Source organism: Epithele typhae, assembly GCF_022376455.1.
Source record: "Epithele typhae strain CBS 203.58 chromosome Unknown BXZ73scaffold_97, whole genome shotgun sequence".
NCBI classification, from domain to species: Eukaryota; Fungi; Basidiomycota; class Agaricomycetes; order Polyporales; family Epitheliaceae; genus Epithele; species Epithele typhae.
Genome location: NW_025954288.1, coordinates 19,633 through 38,200, shown reverse-complemented (window position 1 = coordinate 38,200; position 18,568 = coordinate 19,633). Strand labels below are relative to the sequence as shown.

Here is an 18,568-nt window from a genome sequence, read left to right as displayed (position 1 = left end):
TCTTCTTGCCCTCCGCCAACAAAGTCCTCAGATATCAAGACCCTGCATCCACCCAGTAGACGACGTAAGTACAACATCAGGTATTGGAATCTGCGCCGTATCGCGTCAGTCTATCAGCGCGGTCCAGAGAACCAGGGCGAGCTCACTTGTGCGATCCGGCGCCTCACCTCTTTCCCCAACTCCTTGTTGAAGAGCCGAAGCAGCCGAGGCGCGCTGAACCTGCAGTTCCCGCACGTCGGAGCCACCTCCACGATCCCTTGCTCGAGCAGGCTAGGGCGCTTGAGCGCCGCGGCGCACGGCCGCTCCCGCAACAGCTCTCCCATGCGCTCGTGGTGGTTCCAGAACCACATCCTCGGCACCTGTGCATGTGCCGGCAACGGCTGCCCGCTGCCGCTGCTGCCGGGGTAAAAGCTGGTGACGGCCGACGGCGGACAGTGCGTGCAGGTGAGGAACTGCCAGGCGCCTTGCGGGAGCCACGCGAGTCTGCTCTGGACCATGTCCGAGATCGCGTCGCTGCACTGGCGGCGGTAGGCGAGCAGGCGCTGGTACGCCCCGGCGACGTTGATGTCCTCCGAGAGCTCGCTGGGCGGCGGCGGCGCGGGGGAAGGGACCGCGAGGAAGTGGCGCGCGGCCGTCCTGGCGACGTTGGCGAGGTCGAAGTACACGGCGATGGCGTAGACGAGCACGGGCTGGGTGGCGGCGAAATTGCGGACGAGGGCTTCTTTGAGCACCTGGAAGACGCCGTCGGCTTGGTACTTGTGTGCGACGGCCATGACGGAGCGGAGGGCGTCGATAGAAGTGAACGTGGGGTGCGGGGGAGGGTAGCACATACGGAGGAAGCCGTCCAGGGCTGCGCTGGTTTCGGTGAGCTTCACGGCGGGGGCTTGATGTGATGCCGCGCCGTCAGAGGCGGAGCCGTGTGGTATCTCGTCCAGCGTGAACATATCGGCAAAGACGATAGAGGCCTCCATAAGGATTACCTTCCATACGTTGAACTGGAAGTTGTCTGAGGTCTGCAAGATAAGGTCTGCAGAGGGTTTGTTGAAGGGAGCGGAGGCGATGCTCATTGACTCGCTTGTAGATTCAGCCATACTAGTATATACGAATCTAGCAATGTCAACCGTGTCATCAGTCTGTTACGCAACATACACTGGTGCAATGCTCACGACACGAAAGTGGAGGCTAAAGAGGTTTTCGTACCGGATCGTGGATGGGGGTGAGGGAAGAGACCACGAAGCCCGCAGCGACGGTAACAAGTAAGTAGTAGATCTGAGCAGCATTATTGACTCATGTAATATCCGTGGGAATCCTAGTATAAGCAAAGCCCTAACCTGATGATGTCATCTATGTCTAGGTGATTATGTCCACAATACATATACACTACACCATAAAAACGACCGACCGACGGTGCTAACGCCACTTGACCATCGCGACCTCGCCCCCGTTCCACTCCGCCACCCGCCGCTGCGCCGCGAGCGAGAACGTCGAGTCCTCCGTGCCCACGAACCCAACCGCCATGCTCTGCACCACCGCGTCCGCGATCACCGGCCACCACTCCCCAAAGCCCGCCGGCGTCCGCGCCGCGCCGACGTCGACCCGGTGCCAGCCCATCGCCGCGACCTCCGCCCACCACCCCGGGTCGCGCTCGTCGCTCGTCATCACGACGTGCTCGACGCGGACGCCCGTGCGCGCCTCGTGCGCGTCCCGCACGCGCTCCACCTCGGCCGCGAACGCGGACAGCGGCGCGAAGCACGCGCCGCGCGGGCCCGCGGGGTCGCAGTACTGCGCGAAGTCGCCGTGGCGGGCGTGCAGCGCGATGAACGACGGGGGCGGCGAGGTGCGCGGCGCGTGGGGCGCGAGGGTGGCGCGGACGAGGGACGCGCCGAGCCGCGCGACCTCGGGCGTCCAGTGCGCGTGCGTCATCACGTCCCGCCACATCGGCGAGTAGTCTTGCGCGAAGTCGAGTGCCTGTGGGCGCGGGCGCGGTGGTGAGCGAGAGCGACACATACGCGCGAAGCGTGAGGGGAGCTGACCTCCTGCGCGCACGTGTAGTAGAGGTAGTCGATGCAACCCATCTGCTCGTCGGGAGGGAGGCGCGCGCCCGAGTGCGCTGGGAGCGTCGGGTGCTCGGCGGGGTCGGCGAGCGCTGAGGCGCGTGCGGCGGGGAAGAGCAGCTTCGCGAGCGTCCAGAATGTGGAGTGCTTGTCGTGCTCGAAGTTGGGTATCAGTTTCACCCACCCGGGCGCGAGCGTGTGGGAGAGGTCTGTGGGGAGTCAAGAGTCGTCCCGCGAACGATTGGCACACAAGGACCCACCTAGCTTCAGCAGTTCTGACGTGTAGGTTCTTCGGGGCCCGTCCGCGGTGATGTCCTGCCTCTGCCAGATGTTCCAGCACCCGAGCTCGTCGACCACGCCCTCACTCCACGCCCGGTCGAGGTCCTTGATCATCGACCACTCCAGGATTGGAATGCCCGACTCGCGTGTCAGACGAGGGAGGTCGAAGATGCGCGAAAAGTCGAGGGGGTCCTTCTGAGCATCGATGTGGGAGGTGAGTGGAGGGAGCACGGGGACGCGCCCGGAGATCTTGGAGAGGTAGATCAAGTTGCCCTGCACGGAAATGAGCTGCGTGCCATCGCCGATGGAGTACGACACACACCAAGGTGATCTGGTCATTTGCTGAGGAGCGGTGAGCGAATGTGTGTCGCAGGAGGCAAAGTCACGCACTGAAGCCAGCACCCAGGAACGACGTCATGTACTTCACGTCGTCGCGCAAACTGTCTGAGGGAATGGGGTCGGTACGGCGAGAATCCCTCAGAAGTGTGCAAACTCACCTCGGAAGTGCGCTGTAGGCTTGCCTCGTACATATGTCTCCGGCCTCAAGGAAATTGGCAAGTACTGGTCGTGTGAGGGCGGCAGGGTACTGTTGTTGATGGTGGTGTTGGTGTTGTTGATGTTGTTGGGGAAGTCGGAGGGCGGGACCGGATCGCTCACGGGAAGCAGTAAACGCGAGGGGTCGACGAGCGTCTCGGATGTCTCATAGAAGCGGAAGAAGGCAAGGACGCTACCCAGACATATAATGAAGGAAGCGACGAGCAGGAAGCGGCGTCGCGACGCTCTCGTCACGTTGTACCGACGCGCCCAGACGGGGGAGGAGGGAGGGCAGGAGTCGGTAGGGGCAGTCAGGACCATCGGGAGAAGGGAGGCCTTCATGTCGTCTTCGTGATCGTAATTTGTTTCCGAGCCAGACTCGTAGGAATAGCGGGACATGGTCAAGACCGCAGGGAAAAAAGGCGAAGGGAGGCAAAAGAACGAGGGGTCGGCTTATAGCCTTGCGGTTCATTAAAGCAGCGTGGCGCTCAGTGGTCCAGGGCTTGACAGACGGAATGGTACATGGCGTCTCGATCCGATCGGTGGAGTTTGACAGCGCCGGGGATGTGCCTTGCGGCGCTTCAAACACGAACGACCCAACAACGGGTAACGAGTTGGGAGAGGGAGAAGGGAACAATCAAGACGAAATGTAACGAATGGAAGGAAAGAGCTCCGCAAACGCGGGGAGAACGAGAATGGGGAGTTGGAGCAAGATGCGCGGAGTTACCAAGCGGGTACGTTTGGGGCACTCACCGGCACCACAACGGCAGCGGGAGTGTGTTGAACCAATGAGGCGGTGATCCGTGATGCTCACTGCGCGTGTTTGACAAGGCTGTCTTCGCGTGTTGGCTACACGAGGTTGTCGTCGACGGTGCTCGGTATCAGATGGACGTAAGTACGCAGCTCGCGCGATACAAATTCACCGTCGTTTTAACGCCCGATAGGCGCTGGCGGGGGTTCCTCGACTGGGAGACTCCAGTGTAATTCCGTGTCAGCCATCCGGTCGATAAACAGCTGCACCACGCCTTCCACCACCAACCTCGAACGATGCATGGCTTCAAGGGGCGCCTGCCTCGATCCCCACAGTCGGCGGCGAGGTCTGATCTTCAACACCTGGTCCTCTGTCCACAGAATCAAAATTAGTGACTGAGTTCATGCAAGGGTATGACGGACTGGCTCACGAGCGCGTTCATACCCCTTGCTCTTCGCCTTGCCCTTGCCCTTACGATAGCGCGCGAAGCCTTACCGACGAGGTTCACGTCGGTCGAGGAGCACCGCGACGTTCAAGTAGGTGACAGGATCCCGGGTGACTCCATACTGTCGTGCCTGGACATGCAATCTGCACTGTGGTGAGGCGACGCCACGAGGGAGAAGGAAGGAAGGAAAGGACGGAGAGCTAGTAAGAGGACACCACACTTAGGATGATCGCAGATATTGAGTCGGGAATCCCGAGGAGATTTGCGATGAGCGAAAGGTCAACGCCGAGACGCCTCAGTCGGAGGCCTTGCGCGTCATTGTTGAGCTGACTGAGAAAGTCCTGAAGATCGTCAGTACTTACCTAGTGACAAGAGATGAGATGCGAAGGTGCCCCAACTGCGCAGGGATAGTGAGCTAAATGAATAAGAAGGTCGAAGTGGATCATCGCGACATCGCGACATCGACGGCTTGCGACTTCAAAAGTCAGCAGACTCAGTGCCACTTCCGGCACTGTGGAGGGAGTGGGGGACTCTAAACAAGAAGGCGACGCAAATAGCAACGACATAGCGATAACGGGGTGTGAAAACAACAAACAAGCGATCCTACGACTTGACAGCGAAGCAAGACAGAGCGACTCTAGATCGGAACAGAAACCAGACAGAAACCTCCGAACACGGAGGCATCGGAGAATGCACCGCGCATTCGCGAGTGCAGGCGCAGGCGCTACACGTCCTTGCCCGGCCGGTCCACGGAGGATTGGGTGGGGATCTTCGGTTCTGGGACGCCAATGCCGTGGATGTGGTACTGCTCTCCGACGAGCTCTTTGGTGGCGACCATGAGTTTGTCGAGGCGCAGGACGATCCCGAACGCCGTCGTGGCCCCGACGGAGAAACAGCTACGGTCCTTCGTCAGCGTCAGGGGTAACCACGGCTGGGCGGCACTCACAGATACTGCTCGTTCTCGAGCGTCTCGATGGTCATCGTCCGCGGCAGACCGTAGTCGTCGTCGGCCTCGTGCCCGATAACGTTTAGTCCGTGCGCGTGGAGCATGTACCTGTCCAGAAGGGGGCAGGGCGTGATTTGCGGCAGCGGATTCCCAGTTCGGAGCGCGGTCGAGATCATGCCTTTCAAGACGTAAGGTTAGGATCAGGTCGGGCCATCGACAGCAAGACATACTAATGACCGCGAGAACGTCGCCTTGAAAATCCGCGTCCGTGAACCTCGTTCTCCTCAGGAACGCCCGCGACCACGCCGGATGCAGATGCTCGATGACAGACATCAAATGAGAAAGAAGATACGCGATCTCCCTAGACCAGAGTCAGAGCCGATGCGAGGCATAGGGATCTAGTACGCACGACTGCAAGTCGAGGATCTTCTTGTACCTTTGAGACGGCCATCTGCCGCGCAGGGAAAACTATCGCACGATAAGCCGGGGGACCATGGATAGACGCGAAGACACGCACCTCATAGACGATGTTCGTCCTTAGAACGAGGGAACGTTTCAGCTTCAGCCGGATGGCGACAAGGCTCTGCACGATCTCCTGTCTTGTGGTCTCCTGGTTCTCGCGCGTGTTCGCGAAGGAGACGACCGCACAATAGACCGTGCCAATCTCGGCAACCGTGGTGGACATCATGTTGCGTTGATACTTGCGCAGCGTCGTGGACGGCGGAAGGAACGAGAACAGGCTGGCACGAGTTCAGAATGTATGCGCAGGCAAAGGCGATTCTCGCCTACAAGGCTGCAGTAACACCGCTGGTTACCAGAACGAAGCGCCGCTTGAGTGGACGTGTGTTAGCCCCGCTGGAAAGGTGGAACACGAAAGAACGCACCCAAGCAAGCTCTACGCCCGTATATCGGAACGGTTGAGCCAGAGAAGTAGGCTGTTCATTCTGCCACGAGTAGCCGACCACCTTTGCAGAGCTCGTGTAAGCATCGACAAGGGATGTTATTGAGAAAGGCCATACCAGACCGACAGTCACAAACAAGATGATGCTCGTCATGGGCGGCACCGGCCAGTACAGGCGCCAAAAGAAGAAGAAAGGCGCGCATACACCGATTGTAGCTGCCAGCCCGAACGGGTTTCCCTGGGAGATATACCACATCGCCGTGCCGACGAGGCCTCCCATGAAGGTGCTCAATATACGTGCGACGAGGCCGAACGTTGTGTCGCCACGGAACCGCGCAAGGGTGAGTTGGCCCATGAATCTGTTGTGGGATCAGCCGAAGAACTAACTCATGGGAAAGCTCCCTTACATGCCCCAGGAGAAGCGCTCCGCTGCGAGGGACAGGTCAGACTCTGACGCAAGCCAGGGTGCGAGCACATACATTCCGCGAACATCGCCGTGCTCTTGAGGAAGGTCGGGATAGACAGGAGAACTGTTCCACAATCAGCAACGGCTCGACGCATCGAACGATACGGCACCGCTCACTCGTCAACACTCCAGCTTTGAGAGCAAATAGAGAATTCCCGCGACCGACTGAGTGAATCACGTCGTACGCCTTGATCATGCATTCTTGGAACGCGTTTTGAGGTGGAAGCGCGTCGGGATCGCGCTTGCTGGCCAAGCCAAGGTCCTCCGACCAGTCGGACTGAATGCCTTGGACGACGTCTAAAGCAAAGAAAAGTCGGCGACACGGACCCCAAAGCACCGCAGAAATTCATACCGGGATCCTCGTCGTCCCCCCTTTCCAGCTCCTCTGTCCACGGTGCAGACCGGAGGAATCTCTTGAAGGGCACGCTAGGCCACCACATCTGGGAGCGCTGGGAAGACTTCTCGAGCCGAATGATGTCATTGAGCTAAAATGTGTCAGCGGACGGTAAGAGACGAGAAAGAGGGAGCTCTCACAATCTCCTGCAGAATGCTCGAGAACCGAATGAGATGGTACTGGTACATATAACAATGGAAGAGATAGCGATGTGGAGGTGGTTCCTGGCCGTTCCCCCCGGCACGGACGTGCTTAGGATCGAAGGCAGAGCGATACGGATCCAGTACCGAAAGCCTGTACGGGATACCAATCAGCTGGCGACACCGTACACGAGGGGCGGAGCAACTCGCCGTTCATTGTGCGTGAAGGTCCGTAGTGCTTCCTTCGCGTCCGCGCTTAGATGCTCCAAATGGGCGAGACGTTCCGCGCGGATCTGTCGGACCTTGCGTGCGCGCAGAAAGCTGGTTCGGCGCGCAGTGAGGAACCACTCGTCTACGCCCTTGAGGACCTCTTGCAGGTTCGCGAGGAGAGGGTCGCAAGACTGCCCCAGCAGGGCAACGAACTGGGCGGTGTACTCGGTAGTGTTCCCGTCTGAGAGACGGGTTGCTTCGAGGGCCATGTACCGCTGGGACTCGAAAACACCAACAGCGCTCTCCGTAGGAGTAAGGAAGGCGGAGCCGCGTTGCGGAGTGAGATTCTGCGCGAGTGACAACAACGAAAAGTGAAGGTGATGGTCGTGGTCAGCTTCCTTGTGGCGAGTGAGCTTGTGGTGGAGCACACGCGAAAGCGAACGGTGGGAGCGCGTGCGCGTAACAGCTTGCATCTGGAGATGGCGTCGGCGCCTTTCGAACACGTCGACGTCCTCAGCGCGCATCGTGCCCGGTGGTGTGCTGGGCCCGTTGGGAGGCGTTCCCGGGAGCGAGGTGGAAGGCGTACTGCTGCGAGGGGTGTCCGGGCGCGAGGGGCCTGGCGTGACGGGAAAGCGTTCGCGCGTCGGGTCGATGAGAGTGAAGAAGATGTCTAGCCCGTTCGCCCGCGTAACGAGGCGACGGATCTGAGGTTGAAATCTTGCAATGCTAGAGGGGGAAAAGCGGCTGAACACGATGTCTTGCCCGATGAGACGGGCGGCCGCGCCGGCAGCACCCAATCCACCTTCAGATTTGCCAAGGGCGCCGACAATGCTTGTCACAGTGGTTTTGAACTCCTCGGAGCCGGGATCGAGGGCAAGGACAGCACGGTGCTGTGCGAGGAATCCATTGAGAGGCGTTAGGACGCCCTGAACGGTTCGAGCATACTGTGAAGTGATGGTGGAGGGGAAGATTACGGCGGAGAAGAAGATACAGAGAGCAGCATGAAACGCCAACGGCACAATGATCGTCCTTCCGACGGTGTAGATAGGATAGGGAAAGAGAGCGGATGTCGTGATAGATATGTCGATACAGACACATGCGAAGATTGTGGCAAACAGATACGGTCCTGGCCCGAGTTTCGCCTTGAGGAAGAGGAAGAAAGCAGATCCGAGAAACATGAATACAGCGAGAATGATGGTGGGGACGTCTTCGAGATATTGGGCAGACTGGATGTCAGAGAGAGTGGCGTTACGATCGGTGTTTGTTCTAGTGAGATTGGCGAGAAATATTCCAAGACAGGACCACCTGGCATGGGGCTGAGGATTAGTGCGCTGTGAGCACGGATGGTCATGACTTACGCCCAAGCAAGTGATGCAAACAGCACCAGTGTAATCTCACGTTCGAGCACAGCCAAGAACGGATCATGAGGGGTGTCTAAAAACGATGCTGCAGACTTGTCAGTAAGGGTCATCGTGAAAACAACAGCTTGAGTGGAAGTGAGCAGGCGCTGTCCTCGGGAATGACTCCTTCGGGCGCTGGCTCGCGTGCAGGGAAAGACCAGGATGTGTATCCGGAAGAAAGAGGGAACCAATAGCGGGAATAGCTCTCAGCGTCGATGTGGAAGACGGAGAGCCCGCCCCACATATAGTGCATATATGTGCACACAAATCTTACCGTGTCGCCCCACAGCTGGGAAAGCGTGAGAGATGCGACGCAACATGATGCACAAGAAGCTTGGAATACCAACTGCACGCGAAACCGCAGCCGACCCACCAGTGGCGAGGCAATCGCGCATATAGAGAGGTTCATCGAGACTCACCGACGAGAATCAAAAAGCTGCCCTATAAACAAAGTGCGAGACATGAGCTGAGCAGACCGTGTCCGAGATACAAACCACGCACCGAGCCCATGACCTCCCTGGTCTGCCTGATAATCATAAGCAGCGCAGAAACCCAGCACACGACGGCACAACGGACGACGGGCTTCATTTTTGAGCGCGTCATCGACGCAGGGACCCACGCGAAGCTTGAGGTAACGCTGTTGAGTACGAGTGTCGTCCACGGAACGGGAGACTTTTCAGGTTGCGTCTCTTGTCGCGGCGGCAACTTCTCCGGCGCGTCAGCATCGTGGCCGGGATCTTCCGGTAGCTGGACGTGAAGGCGGCGTGGGCTGCGAGAAGGCGTCCGGGGAGAGCGCGGAAGGCTTTGAGGCCCAAGGCGCGGAGAGTGTGGGGGACTTTGAGGCTCGAGGTGGGGAGAACGCGGAGGAGTGCGAGGTTGCAAACGAGGGGACAGGGGTGGGGTACGGAGAGAGAGGGAGTCACTCGATCCATCGACATCCTCGTCGCCGAGGCCAGGGTCGTACCGCCGACGGTCGCTCATTGTCGACAATCGTGACCGAAGGCCTAGTCGTTTTCGCGAGTGTGGAGGGTGTTGCGGGAGCCGTCGACGGTGTTGGAGGAGGAGGAGGAGGAGGGGATGAAAGACCGCCAGTACAAAGAGGGATGCATATCCGAATCGTCATGGCGGTTGCTCCGAGCGCTGGGATTCGCGCGGTGCCTGGTGAGCGCAAGATTTTGGCAAACAAGCGCGCGTGACCCTGATTGACTTTTCTTCCGCGCCTGTTCACCATCACTCCGTCGCCGCCGCGTGTGCTGAGCTCGTCGCGCCCGCCGCGCTCCTCTTCTCCGCCGACAGCGACCACCACATGGCCGACTCCACTCCTCCGCCTCCTCCCGCTGCTGCCGCGGAGCCCTCGCCGCCGCCTCCTCCCTCTACCTCTGGCTCGCCCACGGACTTTCTCAAGGGCGTCGTCGGGAAGCGTGTGGTCGTCCGACTTACCTCGGGGGTGGATTATCGTGGTATGTCCACTCGGGTGACCTCAGTACACGAGCATGTGACTCAGCTGGATTCAGGGATACTGTCGTGCTTAGATGGCTACATGAACATCGCGCTCGAGCAGACGGAGGAGCATGCGAACGGCAGGATCACGAACCGGTATGGGGACGCGTTCATTCGCGGTAACAATGGTGCGTTCTACTGCCTTGCTTTGCGCGCTGAATACCTATCCTCATTTCTCCTAGTATTGTATATCTCTGCGGCAGATGCTCTGTAAATTCTCGCTCTAGTACTTGTATCAATCATCACCCTGTGTCTTCCGCAAGCACCACAGCGCGCAAAAACCGCGTACAGACTGCATACAACGACCGACATAGTGCACCACTTTACGACTGCCCACCTGCAGTCGATGCTCTCTGGCTCATGCACTCTTGGTATGTCACGAGTTCGGCGATGTCACGTATTCTATGCCCACCGACCATCGTAAAACCGACCGGGATTCTCCCCTAAAGCATTGCAAAATGGCCGATCACGGTATCATGTGTGAACTAGGCGTGTGAATAGCAGGGACGGAGTGTCTGCCATTCACACTTCTAGTAGTTGGGTGTGCACTGTCAGGCCCCATAATTCTGTGCCACAGCTTATATCATGGGTGTGTGGTCGGTACAGCTATGAGGACCAACGCCAGTACCTATGCTCCACACATGAGCATTGTATCATGACTCTTTGTTTCCCTCGACCAAAACGTTAACATGCTATCCAGACGTTCCTGGACGGCGTCGTTCTGCGCCTCTCATGGGGAGTACGGACCGAAGAGTCCCTGCTTCGTGCACGTCTGTTTGCACACGTACCTGCAGCGTGCAACATATGAAAGATTTTATGTCAGCACGTGCTCATCAGCTTCGCGTGGTCGAAGACCCTTGAATAAACTTGGCGGATTTTACCATTTGGGCGTGTCTGGCGCGTGCGCCCATCAAGTCAAGGTGGACGCGCCGTAGCACGTTTCTCAACGTAGGGAGTTCCTCCTCTTCTGTGTACGAGCAGTGGCTGAAGTACCTCATCTACAGACACACTCAGACGACGGTTGCGCACAAGGGTGCCACTTGCAGCTAGTGCGTGCCGTCGCGGTGTCCCAGCGATACCGCCCTCCCCCAAAGCTTGAAGCGCCGGCAGTGTACTATGCGTGCGGCCCGCGCACTATTGCTACATGTTGCGTAGCGGAGCCCGCGATCAAATACAACTAACCAATCGTGCTTCCCGGAGGACTGGCAGATGCTGAGAGTCCGCGCACGACGATAACAGAGGGGGACAACGTCTGACTATGGTATCCAATACAGCGAGGCGAAGCGCTTTGTTTGGGGCGGTCGAGGACCGACACGGACACAATTGCACGGTGTGGGGCATCCAATGACTTCACGACGTCGTACCGGAAGTCGCCGTCGACCGACCAGACGTCGGGCTCGAGGTGAGTTTCAGATCATATATTACACTTCACATTGGGTCTGACTGATCTCGCTTCCAGTGCAATCGTTGTGGCCCGCGGAAGTCATGCGTTGAGTGGTTGACGCAGCCGACGAGGTCGCCGCTTTGAACAGCCACGTGCAAGCATTGGCCATTGTTCTCCTGTGAGCGTATCGGCTACGCGCTCGGGGTCTACCCCGCGTCATGGTTGGTCTACTTGGCGCCCATCCTGCTCTTCTCCATCTGCCTTGCTGGTCCCCACATCTCAGAACGCTCCTCCTATCGTCGCTGCTTCACTTCGGCGCCCATCCCTTCTTGCCGGGGTTGACGCTTTGACCACCAAACTGCCCAAACGCTCCCACCTCCCATCCTATCCATCGCTTCGAACTTTATCCTTCAACCATTTTGCGTCACACGCACCGATGAGATGAAAACTATTTCTGTGAGTGTTTGTCATCTGGTGGGTCTTTTCGGAGGCTTGATTGCGCCACCATCTTGTATTTTGTGTCTCAGACCAACATCAACCACTTTCCGCCCGAGCTCCTCCTCCTGGTGTTCAAGTTCTCGGTCTGGGGTAACCCGAAAGCCGCCGTTATCCTCTCTCATGTTTGTGGAGTGTGGAGGGCCCTTACACTGACGACTGCAAGCCTTTGGACCGAGCTATGCGTATGGTCCCCGGCCGCTCTGCCCACAGTGCTGGAGCGATCGCGCGGTGGTCCGGTGACATACTGTCCAAGAGCCTACCCACGCGCCGCCCGGCCAGCCACCCAACAGACGGTCCGGCAACTCGTTGCGACGTCCGCGCGGCTACAAAACCTGGAGTGCGAGTGGTCCCAAGACGCGGTACACCAGATCCACCACCTCCAGTACCTCTTCGGGCTCCCGAGCCTCCCGGCCCTTCAAGCCGTCTACCTGGAAGCCCCAATTTTCCCGGCTTTACCCAGAACCCCTTCCTTCCAAGTCGACCTTCCAGTTCTTCAAGAGGTCATCCTCGACCGTCTCAGTCCTGTCGTGCTAGGCACCCGCATCAAGCCAATGCTCAACGCGCTCGCATTCGCTGGCCACGGTGGCCTCCGATCCTCCCACCTGTACGATCTCCTCGCCTCAGCCCCTTCCCTCAAGAACCTCATCATGGAAGACCTTATCATAAAGGTTGACCACTCGGTAGACGTTGGCGTTTTTCGGGGTGGTCAGCAATCCTACAATCGGCCCGCCCTCACGCTGCCTGTCGACGTTCTCGAGTGGTCAGGGCTCTCTGACTGCGCTCTCCTCCGGGGGCTGTTTCGCATGTTCGAGATGCCTCAGCTCTCCGCCCTCTGGCTCACGATCAAGTCGCAGCCGACGCACAATAGCATGTCCATGTCGACGCGAGTATGCACATGCGGCGTCCCCGCTCAAGACCCGCACGAATGCCCAAAGGCGCCGTGGAACGACCCTAAGAGCGTCTTCACGTTCTCCAACCTCAGGTCCCTCTCGATCGTTGTCACAAACGCCAAGTTCACCCCGTCGTTCGGATTCTGGCCGGTCTCCCATCAGCTCTCCGGGCTCAGCTTCCCCGCGCTCGAAGAGCTGGAGCTAGTTTGCGACGCCGACTTTTCCCCGCAGGTCTTTCCCCGTCGCCCGCAAGACAGCATCATCCTCACACCCGGGAAGGCCGCCCTCCCACTCCCGTCCCTCCCGTTCCTCTTCACGTCCATGTCTCGCAACGGCCCGGAGGCCTTCCGCCTTCCGCGCCTCAAGCTTCTCCACCTCGAAGGCTTCATCCTCGACACCACCGCCGCGGGCGCCTTCCTCTCCTGGCTGCCCGCGGTCGAGAACCTGATCCTCACCAGCTGCCCCGGCGCGGGCGACTTCGTCTGCGCGCTCGCGCCCGGGACGTGCACCGGCGGCCACTGGGGCGCGTTTCACGGGGCGGGTCCGCACGCGCGCGGCCGATGGGTGGCCCCGCGGCTCCGGCGCCTGGTGGTCGCGGAGTGCGACGACGTGCGGGCGGCATGCGTGCGGCGGGTCGTGGCTGCGCGGGCGCGGGTGTCGCGCGAGTCGGAGAACGAGGCTTGTGTCGGAGAGCTTTTGGACGAGGCGGGTCGGGTCGGAGAAGGGCTTCCTTGTAAGCTCGGGGAGTTCGAGTGCATAGCGCCGTGCGCGGGGATATCTCTGGAGGATGTGGTCGCGCTGGTGGGGGTTGACGAAGATATTGAATGGGGCTACCGCGAGTGACGCAGGATGCGTGATGACTATACCACGGCTACACATATGTTTGGTTACACCTTGGAATCGAACTTTGGCATTCACGCAATCTGCGGCCTGTTACATAATCACCTTAGTCAGCTGCCCCGCGTGGCCTTTTTCTGGTTGGACTGCGCTGGATCGGCTTGCCTTCGGACTTTCACTACCTTCCAAGCGACATCGACCTCTCTCGATATGCGCGCACGGACACAGTCCAGAGAACGCTCAGGAATTCTGCCTTCCAGCAAGAAATCCTTCTATACTGGTACTGAGGACTTACTTGAGATAGGAAGGCGTACGTAGCCATCAGCTCCGCGCCGGCGTGTCTCGGCGGACTTGCACCCTATATGTACGTCCTGTAATCGAGGTAATTCTCCGGCTCACGCATGTGGAGTTCTTCGTTCTTATTATCATTGGCAGATAGACTCGCGAGCGCCCTCGACCGCGCATTCTGATTCCGCAGATCGTCTTGTCCCGGTGTTGCGCGTACATTTTCCAAGCCTGGCGCTCCTGTGACGTGCGTCTTACAGTTCTGTTCTTGGACGACCCCCCTGAATGTTGCGGAGCCTACAGTACCCCTCGCACGCGGCACTCTGACTGGCGCTTCTCCTGCGGCGATCATCTGCGCGCAGTCGCATGAAGGACATGTGCCAAGATCCGCCGCTCACGCACCTTCAGACCTTCAGCGGCCTATCGTCACTTGAATTCTGGACGATCTTCGCAGAATTCACTCGACCGAAGGAGCCGACTGCGTCTCGGCGGACCCACTGGACGGCCGTCGGATGCTTGCTCGTTATGACGTCAACCAGGCAGTTGGACGTCTGGCACGATGATCTAGGGCACCGAAACGGCTTAACCCAAGAGCATTGAGGTCTTCGATGCCTTTCCCAGGGTTCTGGGCGCACTGCACGGTATGCTTGCCTGTCGTCACCATGAACGCACAGGGGACGGCAAGTATATATGCCGCACCCCCTCGTCCGCCTTTCCGTCCGCCCTCCCTTCACGACCATCTCACGACCTCTATCATGCGTCTTTTCTCAGCAGCCACGCTACTCTTCGCAGCATGCCCCGTCGTGTGGGCTCAGAACGCCACTCTTGTACCCGGGCTCATCGCCGCCCTTAACGCCGCGGGCCTCACCTCTCTCGCCAACATCACTCAAGGGCTCAATACGACCACCACTGGTGGCGCCATCCTCACGCAGCTCCAAAGTGGCAGATCGTTCTTGATCTTTGCCCCCTCAAACGAAGCCCGTGAGTCCCTCGCCGTGCCGACTGATGCACTCGCTGATGTGGCACGCAGTGGCCGCTATTCCTTCCAACGTGTCTTCGAACCCCGAAATCTTGAACGACATCATTTCCTACCACATCGTTCAGGGGAACTTCTCCGGCGTCGTCACAAACTACCCCAACGTCACTCTGGGCAGGACACTGCTCAACGACTCGCGCTTCGTCAGCTTGGAAGGAGATCAAGCGCAGGCACTTGCGTGGGCCAACCGCTCGGATGGTAAATTTCACATCCTAAACCAACGGTGCGACACAATACTCTTCTCTACGCTCCTGAAGTTTACCGTTAGACTAGGCTCGACCCTACGATCCAGAACACCACCGTCTTCGGTAATATCACGGTGAATGTCATCAATCACGTACTTGAAATCCCCGGGACGTTCGGGGCCATCGTCCCCCAGGATAGCGATGCGCTCTCGGGTTTCCAGGGCGTCAGCAAGAGCGTGTCTATCGACTTCTTCAACGCGACCTCAAACTCGACTGCGAACATCACGCTGGAAGTCGTCCTCAACAATGGCCTCCACGGCTTCACGCTTTTCGCGGCGAACAACACTGGTCTCGCCGCCGCCCAGGGCGCGCTAACTGGTCTAGGCGTCAACACCCCTGCGCTCGATGCGCTCCTCGAGAATCACGTACGCTCACCCCACTCGCAGCCTCATCCCTCCTCGCTCATGCGATGATCCCAGCTTATCAACGGTTCTACGGTTTACTCCCCCAACCTCGTGGGCGGCGACCGCATCTCCGCCGCAGGCCAGACCTTCTCATTCAGCATCAACTCCACCGGCCAGTACGTCACCTCCGGCGGCACCACCGCGCTCATCGTCCAGCCCGACGTCCTCCTCTACAACGGCGTCATCCACGTCATCGACCGCGTTCTCTTCAACACCGACACCAACCCCAGCGCCGCGAGCTCAGCGTGAGTTCTACCTCCATTCCGCAGACGCCGCCTCCTCCTCTGCATTCCCCCGCATCCCGCGTCCCACCCCTGTCCGCCCAGCGCGAATTTAGACCGCACGTCGCTGACTCTACCCCTCTTCGGATCTCAGGGAGGTTTCTGCACTGTCCTCTGCGTCGGTCGCGGCGACGGCGGAGGCTACCCCGACGGGGCCGATTGGCTTCAGCGCGACCGCGTCGCTCGCGTCGGCGACGTCGACGGGTACGAGCAGCGCTGCGGGGGCGCGTCATGCGCCCCCGCGCACTCGCCATATCCTCCAGATCGCGGCCACCATGGTCGGCGTCTTGGCGGGTATCGTGGTCATCGTGTGAACGGGAGAAGCTGGGTTCGATGGTGCGAGCAGGTTGTATCGAGATCGTGTATCTTTCGCGCTTTCCCGGATCCGAGGTGTGATCCGAACACCGCACTGACCCTGATGATATGTATGTGGTAGCTGCGCGAGTGCAGATGTATTCAGGATACTCCACTCTTGGCATCCATTTGTTTACGATGAATAATTCGTGTCTCCCTGCAAGCGTATCTCACTCGCGGCTGCATGTTGGATTTCTGTATCTTTGCATCAGACTCTCACGAAGCAAAGGATTTGGCGCACTGGTTCCGGCTCTGCAGCCAGCTGAGTATGCACAAGCCGCCAGGTCGTCTGAGAGATGTTGTGTTGAGCACGTGTTAGAAGAAGGTGGCTTCTGGGGTGTGAAAGGAGAAGGAGGGCGTGAAGATCGAAATGGAGGAAGAGAAGGAGGCGAAAGGAGAGGTGAATGGGTAGACAATGGAGGAGAGCTACATCAGGAAAAACCCAAATCCATAATGAGATGTTACTGAGGCTTGTGAGGGCTAATGAGCCAGATTATCGCGTTATTCGGAAGTATTATTTTTCGCTTACCCATCTGCTAATGAGAGACCATTACATGGAGAAGGAAGAGTTAGTCGTGAGAGCAGGCCCTCACCAGGCGCATTTAGTCTCATCCATGTCCGTAGATCACTGATTCAAGCTTGGATATCGAGTAGTCGCACTCATCACCCATACAATATAGCACAATCATGAACATTGGCTCAGTATCGGATGCATAGCAACAGCGACATAGATGTAGTACATATCAACGAGAAATGATGACGCAATGTAAACGGTACCACAGCCTGATCTGCTAAGAAGCGCACATAAATTACGGAGGAACAGAAAGGGCGCGATGCTCAAGCACTGGACCTCCTTTGCGGGGCATGCGCGAATACGGAATGGACGCCACAAGCACTCGCACCCGCTACCACCGCGACCAACGAGCACGCGCACGCGCAGCTCTTCGCGTACTTGCCCGTCCTCTCACAGATCGCACCCTCGACGGCGCACGAACGTGCCCTACCCCCATGCATGAGACCTGAGGCCTTGGAGACGTCCTCCCGCACGATTCTTCTCCGTCGCGCGGGCCTCTCTGTCCACTGACAACATACCCGTGGAAGACGCTGGGGAGGATGCTGGCACTCGTGCTGTCGCCGTCCGCTGGTAGGACGTGGACGTGAACGACGACAACGAGGCCGTCCCAGTGACAGATGTGGCTGTGGTGCGCATATCGCGCGGGGGTCTGTGCGTGTGTGTATGGGGGAAAATGAACAGAGGCAAGGCAGCGATAGAAGAAGAGAGGTCAGGGCACGCACGGGGAGAAAACAAGTCAGCTAAGGAGAACAGACGGATGAAAGTACACATACACTACCTCACCAGTGACAAAGATGTTTGCGATTCCAAGGCACGTCCGGTCGATGTCGATGTCCGGGTCCGTCGAACTGGCCGCGCGCCGGTGCGTGTCGTCCGACTTGTGTTCTTCGTCGCACTTGCCGACGGAGATAGAAGAGCGGTAGTAGGTGAGCAGAGGCACGAGCGGGAGATCAAGACGGGGGTACTCACAGATTCCCAAGATGGAGGAACGACCACCGCGGTCGAAGACGCGTTGACCTCTGCAGAGGGGTGGGCTTTGGCGGTAGCACGAACGAGACCGACCTGGCTGATAAGTGGCCCAAGGGGCGTGACTGGCCAGGTGCTAGGGTCCCCATCGCTCGCAGGGCGGGTCCATGCAGTCATAAGATTAAGACACTCACCGCCTAGATGCCAAAGTTGTCCAGGCTGACACTGTCAGAAGTCTTGGGCTCCGTGAACATGTACGTTGCCCGGACTAGCTCGCGCGCCCGAAACCCGCATGTCGGATGCGCGACCTTCAGGCGCGGTGTCGTCGCGGAGAGATGAGGGGCTCTCAACGGAGGAGTCGAGGGACGTCTCGTCTATGTCCACGGGGCCCGTACGAATCTAGGGAGGAGCCGGCCAAGTAGTCGTCGTCACGTAGATCGTCGTGGTCGTGGTCGACGTCGTACGCAACCGAGACGAGTGCACGAAAGCGCTGGACCGGCCCGCGGGGGCGAAGAAAGACCTGGTGCGACTGGTGAAGTGGCAGGTGGAGATCTGGAAGCTGGGCCGCGGAGAGCAACAAAACCGCTAGGTTGAAAGAGGAGGGGAGGAGGAGGAGGAGGAGGAGGAGGAGGAGGAGGAGGAGGAGGAGGAGGAGGAGAGGTGGTGGTGGCAGCTGGCACGGAGCGGGGACACCGTGACTGTCACCAAGGGCCTTGCCAAGGGGACGCGCATCGTCGCGTTGCGGATGGGCGCTACATACACATGTACCGGTCCCTCCAACCTCCTCCTCCTCC

General features: G+C 58.9%; 6 protein-coding genes across 6 annotated transcripts; 3 read left to right on the top strand and 3 right to left on the bottom strand.

Annotated features, from left to right (window-relative positions):
• Nucleotides 1-113: 113 nt before the first annotated feature.
• BXZ73DRAFT_55648 (uncharacterized protein) lies at nt 114-1,067 on the bottom strand (the record flags this gene model as incomplete). The annotated part of the gene is made up of 1 exon (XM_048021379.1): nt 114-1,067. One exon carries the CDS (start codon nt 1,065-1,067, stop codon nt 114-116), a length of 954 nt encoding a protein of 317 aa, XP_047872137.1.
• A 343-nt stretch (nt 1,068-1,410) lies between these two features.
• Nucleotides 1,411-3,188, bottom strand: BXZ73DRAFT_55618 (uncharacterized protein; the record flags this gene model as incomplete). The annotated part of the gene is made up of 6 exons (XM_048021374.1): nt 1,411-1,968; nt 2,034-2,263; nt 2,315-2,606; nt 2,656-2,675; nt 2,724-2,777; nt 2,831-3,188. The coding sequence occupies 6 exons, from the start codon at nt 3,186-3,188 to the stop codon at nt 1,411-1,413; spliced, it is 1,512 nt and encodes a 503-aa protein (XP_047872136.1).
• Nucleotides 3,189-4,787: 1,599 nt separating this feature from the next.
• On the bottom strand, nt 4,788-9,501 carry BXZ73DRAFT_55621 (uncharacterized protein; the record flags this gene model as incomplete). The annotated part of the gene is made up of 18 exons (XM_048021375.1): nt 4,788-4,959; nt 5,010-5,187; nt 5,240-5,370; nt 5,419-5,477; nt 5,527-5,749; nt 5,799-5,839; nt 5,894-5,974; nt 6,029-6,269; nt 6,318-6,339; nt 6,390-6,440; nt 6,494-6,673; nt 6,729-6,861; nt 6,911-7,084; nt 7,117-8,425; nt 8,479-8,566; nt 8,940-8,961; nt 9,022-9,363; nt 9,457-9,501. The coding sequence occupies 18 exons, from the start codon at nt 9,499-9,501 to the stop codon at nt 4,788-4,790; spliced, it is 3,492 nt and encodes a 1,163-aa protein (XP_047872135.1).
• A 325-nt stretch (nt 9,502-9,826) lies between these two features.
• Nucleotides 9,827-10,234, top strand: BXZ73DRAFT_92990 (Sm-like ribonucleoprotein; the record flags this gene model as incomplete). The annotated part of the gene is made up of 3 exons (XM_048026553.1): nt 9,827-9,980; nt 10,035-10,148; nt 10,203-10,234. The coding sequence occupies 3 exons, from the start codon at nt 9,827-9,829 to the stop codon at nt 10,232-10,234; spliced, it is 300 nt and encodes a 99-aa protein (XP_047872134.1).
• Nucleotides 10,235-11,845: 1,611 nt separating this feature from the next.
• Nucleotides 11,846-13,635, top strand: BXZ73DRAFT_81981 (uncharacterized protein; the record flags this gene model as incomplete). Its single annotated transcript, XM_048023619.1, has 2 exons — nt 11,846-11,860; nt 11,932-13,635. The coding sequence occupies 2 exons, from the start codon at nt 11,846-11,848 to the stop codon at nt 13,633-13,635; spliced, it is 1,719 nt and encodes a 572-aa protein (XP_047872133.1).
• A 1,034-nt stretch (nt 13,636-14,669) lies between these two features.
• BXZ73DRAFT_107002 (FAS1 domain-containing protein) lies at nt 14,670-16,194 on the top strand (the record flags this gene model as incomplete). Its single annotated transcript, XM_048016801.1, has 5 exons — nt 14,670-14,895; nt 14,945-15,173; nt 15,224-15,560; nt 15,615-15,844; nt 15,975-16,194. The coding sequence occupies 5 exons, from the start codon at nt 14,670-14,672 to the stop codon at nt 16,192-16,194; spliced, it is 1,242 nt and encodes a 413-aa protein (XP_047872132.1).
• Nucleotides 16,195-18,568: the final 2,374 nt, after the last annotated feature.